The following is a 17,663-nucleotide window of genomic DNA, read 5'->3' as shown; positions in this document are numbered from 1 at the left end:
AAGCAGGCCTCGCGACTGCCCTGCTAGCAGGAAGAAGACGTAGGCGGCTGGAACCAGCCCAGGAGACTGCATCCAGAGAGCCATCTGGTAGCCGAAACGTGCCTCCCGCGCTGCGTGACACACGCGGCGAAGTAAATAAACCTCCCCCTTAACTGAGGGGAGGGAGGAGAGGGCGCATCAGCCGCGGCCAGCCCCATTCCGGGCCGGCCGCCCCCTCCCCGCCCCTCTCCCCGTCACCCCGCCTCAGCCCGGCCCCGAACCCGCGGCCCCGCTGCCCCCGGAGCGCGGCGCCGCCCCCCCCCCCCCAGCCCGAGCAGCCCGCCCCGCCGGGAGCCTCCGCGGCGCTCGCTAAGATGTCTGCCTTCGGAGCCAGCCGGGTGAGCGGGGGGGGGGGAGCGGCGGGGCAGGGCCGGGGGCTGCGGGGGCATCGGGGCCGTGGAGGTCTGAAGGCCGCGGGGCTGCTCGGGAGGCCCGGAGGACAAAGCCGTGCGGGGCTGGAGTCCGCGCCCTGCTCTGGTTTTTTGTTTTTGTTTTTTTTCCCCGTCTCGGCCATGAGTTGGCAGCGTTCGTCTCCGGGGTCCGGAGCGCTGCTCGTGTCTTTCAGCTGTTGTGCTACGCATGCAGGGCCGTTAGAAAAAAAAAAAATGGGTTTTGTTTCCCATTTCTAAACGTCAGTGCTTACGGTTGAGAGCATTTCGTACGGTGCCTTTCCTGAAGCATACCTAGCTGTGCTGCCTACACTGTTTTTTTTTTTTTGTTTGTTTTTTCCTTATGCTGTTTTTTTTTTAATATATGCAGTACATAAATATTGGTTTTCTGAAGTGCTGCGGTTCTATAAACTTAAAATACTGCTTACGTGGAAAGAAGTTATTGAACAGTGAATAAAGGTTGTTTCTCTGAAGTGCTGAGGCTTTATAAAACTTGAACTCTGCATACATCAAAAGTTACTGATCCACCAGTACCTCCTAACTACCAAGGTGGAGGTGGTTCAGAGCTCGGGTAGCACCTCGCTAAGCCTTCGCAGGGGCCTTTTCCTGGCTTCCCCGCTTCCAGAAGTAGGTAAAGGTTGAAGGGCCCTGGGTCAGCGGCGTGACCGCTGGGCTGGGCCTGCAGCCAGGAGGACAGCGTGCCAAGCCAGCGGGTGTTCAGGGCACCAGGCGGACAGCTTCCAGGCAAGGGAATCTGACGGACAGTGAACACGCACCACGTACATCAGTGGTCCGAGTTCAGCCTCCGGACACGTCACCTTCACTGTCGTGGTTTTGGCCGTGGAGAGCCGTAGGAGTTGTGTGAGCGTCGCTAGCACCTTGGCACTGAATCCAGCTGTCCCACTGAGTCAAACAGGGAAGCGGGTGAAATAGATGGTGACCCAAATTCCTGCCGGTTACGAACTGTGGTCCTTTGGCACTTGATCACTTGCGCCACATCCAGGTATGGATCACACCTGTCCTTTCCATGCGTCTGTTTGTGGTGGTTCTGCAAAACCTTCCGCGCTGACCTGGCGTACCGCTCTGTATGAAAACCCCAACAGACATACGTTTTCTAGGATGAATTTCACTGTTTCCTTTATGTAGGATGTCACCCTTACCATTATTTTGAATTCAGTACTTTTTCTAGTTGAGACAAAACGTTTTTGTGAAAAAGCTGTGTATGACTCTATGAAGGGCTGCTCCTTTAAAAAAAAAAAACTGATTTCAAATATCTGGCTTTTGCTCAACCTCATCATCATCTTGGCTTCTTCTAGATAAAGGAAGATATAAAAAATTCTGAATGATTGAGGTTCGTCTAGGTGCTTGTTGATTGTGTTTGTTTTCCTATATTACAACAGCGGTAGCAGTTGCATAAAACTTAGGTAAAATACTATGATACTATTCTGCAATAGCTATGGCTTGTGAAAACTCCAAATGAGTAATATACTGACTAATAGAAAATACAATCCCGAACTATTAATAAACTTAACAGTTAAGTATTCGATTACGTGATAGCTTCCCCCTGTCCTATGCCTAGTAGTGGTCTTCCAGCATTTCTTCACCTTTCAACTTTATAGATGTTTTCAGTATACTTTGAAAATACATTTTTTCATCTATTGATACCTGTTTGCTTTTTTAACCATCTCTGCATAGCATTCTTATTTTTAAGAGCACAGTCATCTACCGCTACTTTGTTTTTTAACTGCTTGTAGCCTACCCAGCTATATACCGCTCCTGTCTCTAGAGTTTCCAATACAAATTCTGACATATTTTTGTACTATTATGATTAATTCAGTTTTCTAATGTTGCAAAATAAGAGACTGGTCTCATCAAACTTTTTTTTAACCTAAATTTTTACATTAAAAACAAATCAAAATCAAGCCTTTTCTTAGCCTTTTGACTAAATTGTTTTCAGTCAGTATTGATCTGGGTCATTCTATAAATATATCCAATGAAATATTTTTTTACTTTTCGTCCCAAATAATGCAGAAATTCAATCTATTGAAGGGTAAAAAGGTAAAACAACCTTTTAAAGTCAAAGTTGGGCATGAATTTTAGAGCAGAAATCTGGTTTTAGTTTACGCACGGGATTAAAGCATCACGCAAATACTTGTAACGATGTTAGTAGGCACTAAAAAAGGCAAAGAAAGTATGTACAATGAAAAACAGAATAAACTTGTGATAAATGTTAGGAAGAAAACTACAGATATTCTGCTTGGGTCTATCTTGTTTGGAATATCATAGAATCATTTAGGTTGTAAAAGACCTTTAAGATCATCAAGCCCAACCATCCACCTAACACCACCAAGTCCACCACTAAACCATGTCTGCATAGAAATTCTTGCTTATATCTTCACGTGGCACAACCTGAGGCCCTTTCCTCACATCCTATCACTTGTCACACAATGAAAGAGACTGACACCCTTCTTGCTGCAATGTCCTTTCAGGTAGTTGTAGAGAGCGATGAGGTCTCCCCTCAGCCTCCTCTTCTCCACTCTAAGCAACCCCATTTCCCACAGCCACTCCTCATAAGGTGTGTTTTATAGCTTCCTTGCTCTTCTCTGAACGTGCCCCAGTACCCCGATGTCCTTCTTGGAGTGAGGGTCCCACCACTGAACACAGTACTCGAGGCGCAGGCTCACCAGTGCCACGTACAAGGGGACGATCACTTCCCTGGTCCTGTTGGCCACGCTAGTTCTGATGCAGGCCGCAATGACACCACTACAACAGTAATCACTAACTATATACACATTACTGCGACTTGCTAGAAGGGAATCTTGTGCATTAGGTCAAAATATTCTGATACCTATTGTTTAATACGTAGATTGTTGTTTTCAGTATCATGCTAATCCTGACCATAGGTAAACACTGGTGGAGTGCTCAGTTGTGGGCAATAACTTCTGGTTTGATTAGTGTACTTTTCAAAATATATATATTACTGTGTCTCTGCGAGCGTGTTCATGTGTGGATATATGTACTTTAAAGAAGATGTGCTATAATTACGCTTAGTTATTTTTAAGTAATTGATTTTTGCAATCTTAGAAATGGAAACACCAGTTCACACAAGCTCAGTGCTGTCTTGGATTCCATGTTGGCGTAAGCCGTCAGTTTGCATCAGCTTGCCACAGGAACAGAGTTTAAGGTAGCCAGGAGTTCTTCTAGATCATGTTAGTCACTGTATTGTACCTGATGCGATACTGTTTTCTAAAGAGGGAATCTATATTTAAAGTTGTGCTGCCATCAGGCTAGTAGCTTTAGGAGACTTGAGCTATCAATGTCTTACATCTCCTGTTCTGTTTCTCTTCAGCGGATGCTCCAAACCATTGCAGGGCTTGGATGGAGATCACATTCTAGTAAACCTGCTCAAAACGTGCATGCAGGCAAACCTGGAGCTGGCTTTAGCTTTGGTAGGTATCACATTGTTTGAAAGGAGTACACCAACTAAGGACAAATTGCACAGTTAGTTTAAAATAAAAAACACTGTATTGCAGGCCAGTATGAAGAGGAAGTTGAGCTTTTTTGGTTACTGGAGAGGCCCAGGAAGTGGTGGTTTAGATTGTCTTGGGAGGAATGACACTACTCTTCTTTTCCCATACTCTGACAACTGGAAAAATTAAAGCCGGTGTAGAATTTGTGACTTTTTTTTTTCTTTTTTATAATAGAACTTACTGATGAACAGAAAGAGTTTCAAGCTACTGCTCGTAAATTTGCTCTGGAGGAAATTATTCCTGTTGCTGCACAATATGATAAAACTGGAGAGGTAAATCTGTCATACAGTAGGGGAAAATTAGATTTTTATCTTAACCTGCATGAAATTTAAAATGCTGGCTGTAATTAATCAGAAGGTGATTTTCCTCATTTATTTCAGTATCCTCTTCCACTCATAAAACGGGCTTGGGAACTTGGTCTTATAAATTCACACATACCAGAAAGCTGTGGTAAGTAAATATTTTTAACCTGTAAAATAAAACTAAGAAAAGGCCTTGGAGATTTAGATGTGTCATTATGGATTCTGTATAAAATAAACAGTTGAATACTTGAATAATTAAGTTTAACCTTTTAATTTCCTGTTTAATTCATTATGCAGTCTGATCCTTCCATCTTCAAAGGCTACCATGGAATTGGAAGGGGTTCCTAAAAAGGATAAAGATGACAAAAGATACAGAACAGCTTCTGTATGAGAAATGACTAAAACGTCAGTGTCATGAAGAGTGTGAAAAGGGATTGATGGCTCATCATCCCTTTCAATACAACTAGAAGGCATCAGTGAAGTCAGCAGATGGCAGGTTCAGAGTAAATTAAAGGAGATAGTTCTTGTTGGGAAATGGTTATTGGACCACTTCATGCGAATTAAACACATGCTTTTCCTTAAATATAAAAAGATTTAATGAACAGTGCATTGGATGAAGTCCTACCGCTACAAGGAGTCTGCCAAGATGCATCATGAGCCCATTTGTTATAGGCCCCTGCACCAGCACTGATCCTGTGAACATCAGCACGGGACACCCTAGCCCTGCATTATATTCATCCCCCAGACCAAGTCCACAGCCCAAAGGTGGCCCCTGAGCACTTTTACAAGACAAAGCTGTGGCATTTCTCATCACGTCGCCAAGGGAAACTTGTAGCAGAGTTGCTCTGTCCCTGGCATTCCTGCTGCCAGCCAGCCTACCCTGTTGTGCAGCCAGGTCATCTTGTTCTCCAGCCAGGTCATTCCCTGGTCACATCTGCTGAGCAGTTACAATCTGTATTTCCCCTTCATTTTATGCAGTTTGTAGTTAATTTGTGAAACTCATTGCTGCTGCATGATATTAATGCTAAAATGTTTACCTATGTTAAAAAGAGATGAGTGCAAATTCACTGAAGGGTAAGTCTGTCAAGGGTTAGCGTTAACAAGGATACCAAGAGTACTTCAGGCTGAGGGAGACGCCTAGAGGATGGAGAATGTATTTTGAGCAAATGTCGCTGTATTGTTAGTGTATTTCGAAGCACTTCCCAAAGTCAGTTTCTGTCAGAAACAGGTTACTAGATTGGTTGGCTGACTAACATGCATAACTTAGTATTCATACGAGCTATGGTAGCTCAGGAGCCTTTGTGGTCATTTCTCTGCTTCCTAAGATCTCTAAAGGACATTCTCGAATGTAAAGTAGTCGAAAAGTTATAGTAGTCAAAAAGTTGTTGCCATTCTGTGTAACGTGCCCCATATCAATCATGCAACCTTGGAGCAGTCAAATGTAGTTTTCCAATCATCTCTTACCATTCTGACAAAACTTTATTTAAAAAGTTTGTGGGGGATGTCTGATCAAACGCAGTGCACAATCAAGTGTATATGGGGCAGTATGTTTTTGATAGTTAATTTCTGTAAATTGCTAGTATGTCCCACTTTAAACTCATTCAACTGTAGGTGGTCTTGGCCTTGGCAGTTTTGAAGCATGCCTTATTACGGAAGAGTTAGCTTATGGATGCACAGGGGTTCAAACTGCCATTGAAGCAAATTCCCTAGGGGTAAGTTCTGTCATTTCTTTCCTCCTTTAAAGTGGAGTCTGTGCATTTTAAAAAGGCAGATTAATAGTATAAATATTTTCTTTCAGCAAATGCCAGTAATCATTGCAGGAAATGAGCAGCAACAGAAAAAATACTTGGGAAGAATGACAGAAGAACCAATGATGTGTGTAAGTATAACTGCTACACTGTAGAATGTTCCTAACCCACATTCATCAGTATTAGTCATTGTTTGGAAGAAAGCAGTGGTATCTACTTAAAACTTAGCCCATTTTTGTTTGTAAATAAACTGTGCCATTTATTCAAAGTCAAGGAATAGCAAAATTTGATACAAACAGCGAGGAAATAGAAGATATTACCTGGAAAACCATCCTAATCACTTACCAAAAAGATAATATTTTTTTTATTTCCCTTTAAGGAGGTTGTTTAGCTGGGGTTGATTAGCTTGGAGAAGAGAAGGCTCAGGGGAGACCTTATTGTACTTTACAATTACCTTAAAGGAGGTTGTAGTGAGGTGGGGATTGGGCTTTTCTCCCAAGCACCAAGTGATAAGACAGGGAAAATCAAGTTGCACCAGGGGAGGTTTAGGTTGGATATTAGGAGAAATTTCTTTACTGAAAAGGTTGTGTGGCATAGGAATAGGCTGCCCGGGGAAGTGGTTGAGTCACCATCCCAGGAGGTCTTCAAGAAACGTGTAGATGTAGAACTTAGCATGGTTTAGTGGTGGACTTCAGTACTAGGTTAAAGGTTGGACCAGATGACTTCAGAGGTTTTTTTCTACCTGAACAATCCCAAGATTCTGTGATTCTAAGAAGAGGAGTGGGAGTTTAAAAGAGGTTTATATAAGCACATACTCATATGACATGAGCAGTACTTGTTACAGAGAAAGAAATAAAGAGTCATGTGCAATGCATTAGAATCCGAACAACTAAGCCCCATAAAATGAAGAACACAGTAGATATAAAACGTTACGCTGTACTCTTATTTGCAGATTTTAAAGATCCTAAGCTTTTACATCAGTTTATGAAGTGTGAGGAAGTGATGACTTAAGAATTACAAAATATTTCTGTTTATCATGTTTATCTGGTGGACAAAAGGTTCAACATGAGCCAGCAGTGCGCGCTTGCAGCCCAGAAGGCCAACTGCATCCTAGGCTGCATCAAAAGAGGTGTGAGCAGCAGGTCGAGCGAGGCGATTGTCCCCCTCTGCACTGCCCTTGTCAGGCCCCACCTGGAGTACTGCGTCCAGGTTTGGGGCCCCCAGAACAAGAAAGATGTGGACCTGTTAGACTGAGTCCAGAGGACGCCTACAGAGATGATCAGAGGGATGAAGCACCTCTGCCATGAAGACAGGCCGAGAGAGCTGGGTATTTAGCCTAGAGAAGAGAAGGCTCCCTCATTGTGGCCTTTCAATACTGAAAGGGTTCTTATAAAAAGGCTGGAGAGGGACTCTTTGCTCAATCAGATAATACAGGATGAGGGGCGATGGTTTTAAACTAAAAGAGAGGACATTTAGATTAGAGGTTAGGAGAAAATTCTTCACTCAGAGGGTGAAGAAAACTTGATCTAGTGAGTGGCATCCCTGCCTGTGGCAGGGGGGTTGGAGTTAGATGTCCTTAAGATCCCTTCCAACCCGAATCATTCTATGATCATTAAAAATTATTTAAAATATGCATTATAGATTTATTAGGAAAATTAACCCATATGTGCTTTGACGGTTGTTGCTTTTTGGTGGTGGTAGGGTTTTTTATATAATATTTTGGGGTTTACTATGCAGTTTTGGTGAACAGAGTCTGCAATAATATGATTCCTAAAGAAGGAACTTTTTTCCTCAAGATTTTATATTTTATTTTCTTCTAGGCTTACTGCGTAACAGAGCCTGGAGCAGGCTCGGATGTGGCTGGTATAAAAACAAAGGCTGAGAAGAAAGGAGATGAATATATTATTAATGGTCAGAAGATGTGGATCACAAATGGTGGGAAAGCAAACTGGTGTGTTAACAGTTGACTTATCCTACATTTTCTATTATTCTGTTCTATACTGGCTTTTTTTTTTTTTCCAAAGTTAGATACTAGTGTTTCTTTAAAGTTTTGTTGTAAATCCAAGTCTTCATTATGTTTCACCCCGATACACTTTAATCTGTGATCAGTGTATCAGCACAAGGTATAAGACTCTCAGGGCTGTGCAAAGCTTAAAAAGGAAGTTAAGTGATGACGTGGCAACTCTTCATTCAGGAATGCCTCTTAAACCTTGATGCTACCAAACAAAATAATTCTGCTTTTTCTTCAGGGGAGGACAGCAGGAGTGTGATTTAACTTGCAAAACACTCAGGAGGCCCATATTACCAGCTACTTTACTTTGAAGGTGTAGTGATCGAGATCACTTGGTACTGATTCTATTCAAAACACCTCTCACTTTTAGTGAAGCTAGAAAAACTCTTGGATTGTGGTGTTACATTTTATTTTCTGAAGGGAAGACATTTTCTAACAGTCAAAGAATCCAGATATTGCTGTGGCGGTGTGTCTGTGGAACATGCTTTACAATATAGACCTCTTTCATCATGTCTCGCATAGTATCACACTCATCCCCAACACGTAAATTGTTTTAAGTGAAAAAGCTGTATGCATTTACCCATAAAGCTGAATTTTCTAATTATTTATTTCCTTGTTCAAGGCAGAACTATCAAAGAGAATGTACCAGCTATCTTTTGACATTACCAAACACCATGAATATCATTTACAACTGTTTAATTTCTAATAGAAATACTTATCTACAACTTAGAAGAATAACATTAAGATCTTTGAAATCAGGTGATAACATTTTCTGTGCAACAGTATATCTCCTAAGAATTCATTTTTAAATATGTGCTGTGACAGGTTTTTTTTTTTACTGTCTGTGAAACTGATAATACTGTGAAGACTTAAAGTACATGGAAAAGGTGGAGAATCTTTACATGTCCGTATTAAGTAATTTTATTAAATCTTGAATGTTGCAGTAAGAGATGCAGTGACACTTCCTCTTCATTGTGCACTGTCAGTTTATTTTTGTAAGGGGCAAGAAGAATGGATTGTTAACTTTCTGATAGATTTATTACATGCTAGAAACAGTAAATATATATATATATATATATATTTACACATTGTTAATTGTGAGGATAAACTGAGTTTCCACTTCTTTGTTTTACACTAGGTATTTCTTGCTTGCTCGTTCCAATCCAGATCCAAAAGTTCCTGCAAGCAAAGCTTTTACTGGATTCATTGTGGAGGCAGATAGCCCTGGAATCCAAATTGGAAGAAAGGTGAAGAGAGTATCTCTTACTTGACAAACTAGGCGTTATTATTTGCTTCTAAATCAAATCATAACAAATTGCAATTAAAGAAAACATGTTACATAACTGAACGTTTTCACATTGTCATCTTTTCTTTTTTACAACATAAACTATTCATAAGACATAATTTTATTCATTCTGATAAGGAATTATTCAGACTGTATCAAAGAAAGATGACTTTGAATATCTGCAAAAAAATCTTTTGAGAACCATTTTACTGATCAATGCCAATAGATGAGAAATATGGCTTCAAAGGATAAAAAACAAGGTGGACAGTTTTAACCATAATACACAGAGAGCTTTAATTTTAGCTACTGCTCAAGGAAGGCTTTTCAGGTTTTGGTGCAAATTCTTAAATAAATAGGAGAAAAATTGACATTGTGTATCAGGGAAGGAATCTGAAAACTTGAAAACTCCATTTTATTTTTTTGTGCATGTGTTTCTGTTACAGTTGCTCTTTCCTACTGCTTGCATACTAGTTTCTTTACTTTTTCCTCTCCCACCTCAAATGATACAGTTAAACTTGAGAAAGACCATGTGAGTGATTGCAGCTATAGAATCAATTTTATATAGGCACAAGATAAACTGCCCAGCTTAGACAAATAAGGGGCATGCTGGTCCGTAAATGCAGAACTACTATTTTTCACATATATGGTAATTTTTAGATGAAACTGAAGTGTCTGGGTGGAGCTGGGGGGCAGAAGCTTACCTTATGCTTTGAGTAAGCTAAAGAAAGATGATGTGTTGTACCTTGGAAAAATTCAACTTAGTTGCACCTCTGTAAACTTCTCTTTTCAGGAAATGAATATGGGTCAACGCTGCTCAGATACAAGAGGTATTGTCTTTGAAGATGTGAGAGTCCCGAAAGAAAATGTATTAATAGCTGAGGGAGCTGGCTTTAAAATCGCAATGGGAGCTTTTGATAAGACCAGACCACCTGTAAGTATCAAAAATAATTTATTTATAAAATGTAATAGAAATTTTTTGTTTCTATTCTGTGCTATATTTAATTTAGGTAGCAGCTGGTGCTGTTGGGTTAGCAAAAAGAGCACTCGATGAAGCTACTAAATACGCCTTGGAGAGAAAAACCTTTGGGAAAGCGATTGTTGAAGTAAGTTAAATATATATTTATTCATACATATTCACTTATATAAGCTATGTTTTCGCATCAGTACAGTAGATGTGCTACTAGTGAATTTTCAGGGTTGTTCCTTGATTTTTAGGGCATAAGTTACTGTATCTCTGCCATTGCTTGGGTTCTCAAGTATATATTAGTCAGCGCCATCTAAGTAAATCTAGCCATGCAGTTAGTCCAGGAAGTCTTCTAAACTTACTGATGATAATAGTAAAATCAGAAAGAAAACTCTGCCCCAAAACCTGAAATTCATGTACTCTCAAGACATACTTAACTTCTTCAATACTAATAAATAGGGATTTTCAGGCAAGGTATAAGCTTCTCTGAGCTACGTGAAACAATACACGGTATTAATAAAAAAAAATTAGAATATGTTACCAATCACACTGCTTACCAGTTTTAAAGAAATTTAAATAAACAGCTAGCTAAGTAAGATGTCATAAGTACTGAAACACAACTTCATAATTCAGTACTTAGTCCCTGTGACTAAATGAATTTTAGAATGAAAACCTTAAAAGTCTAATTCAACACAGAATTATGACAGCTTGATCCATATTATGTAGAACTCATGTTGTACAACTTACTCTGTTGAAGATACTAGTGTATAAAAAAGATCATATTCTTTTTGGAAGTCATAGAATCTTAAACAAGCAATGTTAATTTAATGTATTTCGTAATTCATAGCACCAGGCAGTGTCATTCATGCTTGCTGAAATGGCTATGAAAGTGGAACTTGCTAGGATGGCTTACCAAAGAGCTGCATGGGAAGTTGATGCTGGCCGCAGAAATACCTACTATGCTTCCATTGCAAAGGCATTTGCTGGTGACATTGCAAACCAAGTAGCTACAGATGCAGTGCAGATTTTTGGAGGAAATGGATTTAATACTGAATATCCTGTAGAAAAACTAATGAGAGATGCTAAAATCTACCAGGTAAGTAAAAGAGAATGTGATCTCTACAATAATGCCAAAATTTTATATAGAACTACCTAATGGCTACTTATTTCAAATCTTGATGTACACATATGACGTAAGTTTTTAGAATGACAGTAAGTATCCTTCAGTTTAAAAAAAGGGAAATTCAAATTGGGCAAATTCTTGCATACTTTGCACTAGATCAACAGCTTAACCTACATGCAAGAAATAAATTTAATGGTGTGGTTTTTTCCGTATATGGTAACTCTGAAATTCTTGGGCTCTTCTTCCTTTGGAAGCTTCTAAACTTAAAACAAACAAACAAAAAAAAAACCACTGTAGAAGACACTGCTCAAAATACCAATACTTCCTCTGGTATTCTGTAAGTAGGTGTAGTTTATGTATGATGCTGTTCTTGAAAACCTTCAGTGCTGGAAATTCTCTGACTTCCCATATGTGTCATAGACTGGTGCCTGCCTATAGTTTAGCTTTTCCTTCAGCCTGATACCTAGTTCAAATAACAGTTGTTGCACATTATCTCCTTTTACTCCTCAGATCCAAAGACAGTATGCAGAACAACTGATTGGTAATGACATTTTAGGAGCTTCTCACATTCCTCTTATCTTAGTCTAGAAGAGAACACTACAGCGGCTTCTTCACCTTTTTCCTCATGAGTCATGCTGAATGATTTTTTTTATTTTTATTTTTTCCTTTTCTGTTTCCAGTCTCTTCATCACTTCTGGCTATGCTCTAAACCTTATGTTTGAAACTTTGGTAGGATAACCCAGGCAGAATACTTCAGCTGATATATCACCAGCATTGAGTGTCATGGAATATATCGTGGTCTTGCATATGTTGTATTAACAGAAGTATGATACAACCTGGAACGCTTGGCCTGTTTTTCTTTTTAACAACAAACCAAACTTATACTTAACTCATGTTTAGCCTGTAGTCACCCATAATCCCCAGATCTTTTTCTGCATTATTATTGCTGAGAAATTATTCCATGTTATGTCATAATTCTTGTCTTGGGATATATTCTGCTACAGTTCTTTATTCAGCAAGAATGTTTTAATTGTGCTCAGCAAAACCAGTAATCTTTTCACCTCTTTCTGATAGTAATAGTGGCTAGATAAAACTTATCAGAACAGGTATCAAGAAATGCATGTGGACCATAATCTGAACGGTTATTTAGTTATAACAGCTGTCATTCTTAAGATTCTATGTAGTTAACATTTCTCTTGTAGCTGACTTTAAAATGAAAACTATGATTCTCCCTAGCCAAGATTTTGTTTTTCTCTGTTTAAGGAAAGACAGCTAGTACTTTGGAATCTAAAGGTGCTTAGTACTAATTACAGTCCTGCAAGCGAGGAGATGAATGAGTAATATAATTTTACTATGATTGGGCATTTTTTCTGTCAGGTTCTGTGTTTTTCTAGAGAAAGATATTGTGAGGGTTGGAAGTTTATTTGAAAGTTAAGATTAATTTTACAGGATTCCAGTCATTTAGATTTTCTATTACACTGATCCATCACAGGTTCATGGCACAGTAGACTTTTTTTTTCCCAATTGTTCAGTCTAATCAGATTTAGTATTAATTTTTGTTGTTTTTTCTGCTTCTCTTCATCCCTTAAAATAATACAAGGAAGGGTTTTGTCTTTACAATATTTTGCCCATGTCTCTTGATTATGCATTACTATATTACGGCCCAATTCCACATGGTACATGCTTTTGGCCATGTGTTTCATGTATAAAAACTTTGTTTTCCACTTGTTCTTTTCTTCCATATATTTGATGTTTCTCGGTATTACACAGTTCTACTACTTCCCTTCAGTTGAAGGTGGTGCTTGAAACTGCTTCCATTGCTTATAAACCAAAACCTCTTTTGCATTTATTTAAGCAGACTGTGAGTTTTGATGTCTTTACACTTGAGTTCCATGGCTGTCTTCATCAGCAAGTAATTTAGTGCAATAGGAGATTAGCAGATTGCAGGAATAGCTGCTGAATGCCCTCCAACTACACCATATCTAGTTTGAAAAGGCTAAGTTCACAGCAGGCCTGTTTGGTTCGTTGGACTGAATGTCCCCACTATGTGTGTAATTGTTAAGGCTTTTAAATTGTAAACAAAACTGTAAATTGTTATAGGCCTGGACAATTTTGGCTTCGTTAGGATTTGGATGGTATTTGGCATATAGAGAGGGTAGAGTTTCCAGTTAAGTTTGCTCCAAAAGGCACCTACTTTCACCAGACTAAATCTGCTCTATAACCTGGATCATTGTAGGGTAAGCAGCAGCAGTCAGATGATTCACTCTGAGAATGAAAAATTTCCTCTGAAGAAAAAACTAATGTGACTGCAGGTTATACTGGCTCTATTTTCAAAAGGCTTTGTAAGGTTCTTGGGAATACTGTCCCTATTTTATAACTGCAGAAAGTGAATTTACCTGAATTTGAGCAACTCGTCATACCAAGTTTTGACAGAACTGGGAACAGAAACACTCGAATCCCTAAGCTATGTTGCTTCCACCCTCAAATCCTGTTGCAGTATACCTGTGGAGCATAGAGCCTTCTTACTGCATTAGAGCTTCATATATACAGTGTTGTGCATCTCTGTCTTTCCTGCCATCAATCAATGTAAAACAGGGGGATGGTGCAGAATGTTTCTAGAAGGCGATGTAAGAATGTAAGGTTAAAGAAAGGAAGAAAAAAAGGATACTGTATTGGAGAGAGTACTAGTTAGCAAGAAGAAATGGAAGTAAATGAATCAAAGGGAATGCTTGGTGTGACCTTGAAAGGCTAGTCAACAAAAATAAAACACTCAGCACAAGTCATCTTCTCTTCACCCATTGTTTTAAAACCTAGTTCGTAAAACCTAAACTATGTATTTTCTTCCTCAGATAACACACTTTCTTGATCTTTTTTGGCCCCCTATGTCTGTTTGTCTGAGAAAATTATTGAGTTTAGATGAGAGGATATGAGACTGTCTCTCAGTATCTTGTGTATGATTTATTCTATTTAGCCCAATGTAGTTACTTAGGCACACTGGAATTTTTCAGTTTTATTTTTCATGGATTTAACATTCCAATCCACCCTGTAATCTAGTATGCTAAGGAGGTTTAAAAGTGTAGAAAGATCAATCTAAAACCTTTTTAAAAATGATCATCTAACATTATTGCAATTCTTCTTTTCAGATTTATGAGGGAACTGCGCAGATTCAAAGGATGATCATAGCTCGTGAACATGTTGGCAAATTTAAGGCTTAAAGAAATGTATAAAGTGTGTGTGACACTACGGTAGTATGCTGTGTTCTCATGGAAGAGGATTTTAGTGCGTTTCTCAATACAATGGAAAATTTGTGGAAAAAAGCCCTTTTCTTTAAAAGTCTTTTTATTGAATACATTATTAAGCACTACTTCTTCCCATCCACTCCCTCTGAATTCCAAAGTGATTGATTGTCTTTCCCCACTTAATCATTTTCACTCAAATATTTAGCGTTTGGTGGGGGAAGGGAAAAAACTTTCCCTATAAAATTTATGAATTTATTTGATTAAAAAAGATACCAAAATTCAGATTTTTTTAATTTTTTTTTCTTGGTCAGTGAAGGCATTCAGCATGTGGAAATTCAGCATGAGGAATTAAATTTGGGGAGTTTCTGTATTGTTTATAATGGTATAGATTTGTTCCATCTCTTTTATCATTGGCATTTGGATGGATATCAAATTAATAAATCTCAGGGAAATAGTTACTTACAAATGCTATTCTAATTCCTCAGGAATACCATGTTGCAGCAGATTGTCTCTAGGTCACCTAGAGCTAGCTGAAAATAAGTACGCTAACATGTTGGTTTTGTTGGCCTTAAGAAACTTGTATTTAAAAAAAAAAAAAGATGAATGAATCTTAATTTCTGGACCGTTCAAAAGCATATATTATCATAAATTAGAGCACACAGCACTATTATTTTTCTCAAACAGGGACAGGATTACTATTTCTAGTTTGTCTATATTTTACATGTGTCCCTGAAGCAGCATGAACAAAAACTACTTCTTGTTTTCAAAAGACACAGCATAATAGGGCTTCTTTTCAGTTTCTTAACCACGTTACTCACCTGAATCCAGCACTGAAAAAAATTGTCATTCAAAGCGTTTATCTCTGTTCTTCAAAGAAACCTGTTGTGTTCATGAAGAAAATACTTGTGCCTTTTCCTGTGCAAGACGTCTGCTGTATGGTTGAATGTTATGGACAGCTTTTGGTAAAAATAATTATGTGGTTTTGTTATAGCATAAATAAGTATGATTGTCCAATTTTAAACTTTTTCATTTTAACCAGTGCCACATAAAATAACCTCTAGGAAACATTGCCATATTTTCTTATAACATGTCTATTCTAAATTTGTGTATTACTCCAAAAATCTAAGTACAAAAAGGGCAAGCAACGAGAACCTCACAACACAATGTTTTTTCACTGTAAAGTTAGATGATCAAAATGTTATTTCTGACAGCCATTGATGCATTCGAATAAAATCTCATTTTAAACAGAGAGGTGTGGTGGTTTTTATTCATTTTGCTTGCCACATCGTTTAAATTGTATTTTGCATAAGTTGTCCAGTGTCTGAAACAGGCAAATAGCTGCACCTCAGTTCCTCCTGTGCTACTGCCCACAACAGCTGCGTGGCCACTGCAGTTCAGCAGTGTGAAGGCCTGTATTGCATTGCCTGCATGAAGTCTGTCCTGAGGACTGAGATCCAACCCAGTAGTGACAGTATCAGCTTGAAGGAATGCAGCCTCTCTCACTGCTGCACTTGTTTAAGTAAGTAAATGTTCGGTCAGGATGATTCACTTCAAGTCAAAGTGCAAATTTTCCTTAAGAATGACTTATGTGATCATTTTTATTTATTTCAGATTCAATTCAGATTTATTTATTTCAGATTCAATGTATTTAAGGGTATATTCCTTTCCATCAGTGTATACACTTAACTGTTTGCAGCAGGAACAGCCGAGGAAGAGGAATTCTTGAGAGTTTTGTGTTTTGTTTTGTTTGAAATTTGGCTAGGCTCTGCTGGGCAGTGCTAGCAGAATGCACGTTCCCTGGACTTCTTGGAAAAATTATTCAGCCACATCTGGAGTGCCATGCCCAGCTCTGGGCTCCCCAGCACAAGAGAGAGATGGAGCTACAGGAGACAGTCAAAGGGCCACAAAGACGACAGACAGATGGGACAGCTGCACTGAATGAACAGATGACCGTTTCTGGTATTCGTCACATCACGTCACAGTGAGAGTGGTGGGATAAATGCCAACACAGGTCAGACCTTTGTTTTCTGTATACTGTCAGTGCTGTCCAGGTAAATTGCAGAAAAGCAATTTCAAATCAATGGTTTTGATGATTGCAAACTTAGAAACCAAGTACTCTCGGATAGCAATAACAAAAACTATTTCAGTATGTTATTTAAAAACAAACACTAATGGACAGACCTTCAGGATTTAGTCCTATCACTTCCTAAAATAAATAAATCAAATTACAGAATGATGTGCTTTTAAAGTTCACAATGGTGACTTTGCACTCCTGATAAAGTTTGTAATACTCTAGCTACAGGTTCTCCTGGAACTTTAAATGATTTCCTTTGGATTTTTAAAATTCTCTATGCACATTGAGGTAAAAGACCAGGATATGAGTACTGTTTTAGTTTTTATACATCTATGCATATATATGTGTGTGTCTATATAGATGCACATATTACTGTATATTATAATCACTGTATTTTATAATATTTAATTACTTGGTATTTATATAAGCTATGCATTTATGTAATATGTATTATTCAAGTGTAGTATGTCTATGCTTTAGTACTATACAAAGGAAATATGGTAGGAGCCAGTTCTTGTTCTCAAATCTGCTTTTTCTTTTTTCCTTTGTAACGTAAAAATGATACCAATCTGTTGAGCATTTTATTTATCTGGCTTGTACTCTTCCCCCTAAGAAAAAGGATTTATTCTCAGTCTTATTTTTTCACCATAGTGACTAACATTATAAATTTAACTTATCACCATCTATTATGCCTTTTTTTTCCTGTTCCTTCTCATGCAAACCATGGTGGAAAACAATACTCAAAAGGCTCAAATGCTTCTAAAAAACTGCTTGATTACTTGTATCTCCAGTCCCATCTCATGGAAGAAATGTTTAAATGGTGTTACAAAAAAATAAGATAGCATCCTGGTTTTGGAAGAAAGTATATAGGAATTAAGGTGTTGGATTTGAAACCCTTAGGGCAGAAGAATGTTGCTTTCTTGGATCACTGGTGAGTGTTGACATGTATTACCTTATCT

At 38.6% G+C, this 17,663-nt stretch overlaps 1 protein-coding gene across 2 annotated transcripts; it reads left to right on the top strand.

The window, feature by feature from the left end:
* Positions 1-235: 235 nt before the first annotated feature.
* ACADM (acyl-CoA dehydrogenase medium chain) lies at positions 236-15,879 on the top strand. Of its 2 annotated transcripts, XM_080571379.1 has the most exons (13): positions 362-377; positions 3,513-3,612; positions 3,778-3,877; positions 4,133-4,230; positions 4,339-4,408; positions 5,872-5,972; positions 6,059-6,139; positions 7,829-7,959; positions 9,158-9,266; positions 10,095-10,235; positions 10,312-10,407; positions 11,116-11,364; positions 14,535-15,879. In XM_080571379.1, exons 3-13 carry the CDS (start codon positions 3,781-3,783, stop codon positions 14,604-14,606), a joined length of 1,245 nt encoding a protein of 414 aa, XP_080427505.1. In that variant the 5' UTR covers positions 362-377; positions 3,513-3,612; positions 3,778-3,780; the 3' UTR covers positions 14,607-15,879. The 2 variants fall into 2 exon arrangements, with proteins under 2 accessions (XP_080427504.1, XP_080427505.1); XM_080571378.1 differs by lacking the exon at positions 3,513-3,612 and having other exon boundaries at positions 236-377.
* The last annotated feature ends 1,784 nt before the right edge of the window (positions 15,880-17,663 follow it).

The sequence above is a fragment of the Anser brachyrhynchus genome, assembly GCF_964034855.1.
Source record: "Anser brachyrhynchus genome assembly, chromosome: 31".
Classification (NCBI taxonomy): Eukaryota; Metazoa; Chordata; class Aves; order Anseriformes; family Anatidae; genus Anser; species Anser brachyrhynchus.
Note: the sequence above shows the minus strand (reverse complement) of the source record. Positions and strands in the feature narration are given on the sequence as shown.

What these genes read in the sequence shown, in the direction of transcription:
- ACADM (XM_080571378.1), top strand. Translation starts at nt 354, where the DNA reads ATGTCTGCCTTCGGAGCCAGCCGG. An exon ending in AATATGATAAAACTGGAGAG is followed by an intron (nt 4,231 to 4,338) that starts GTAAATCTGTCA and finishes CATTTATTTCAG; the next exon opens with TATCCTCTTCCACTCATAAA. An exon ending in GAATCCAAATTGGAAGAAAG is followed by an intron (nt 9,267 to 10,094) that starts GTGAAGAGAGTA and finishes TTCTCTTTTCAG; the next exon opens with GAAATGAATATGGGTCAACG.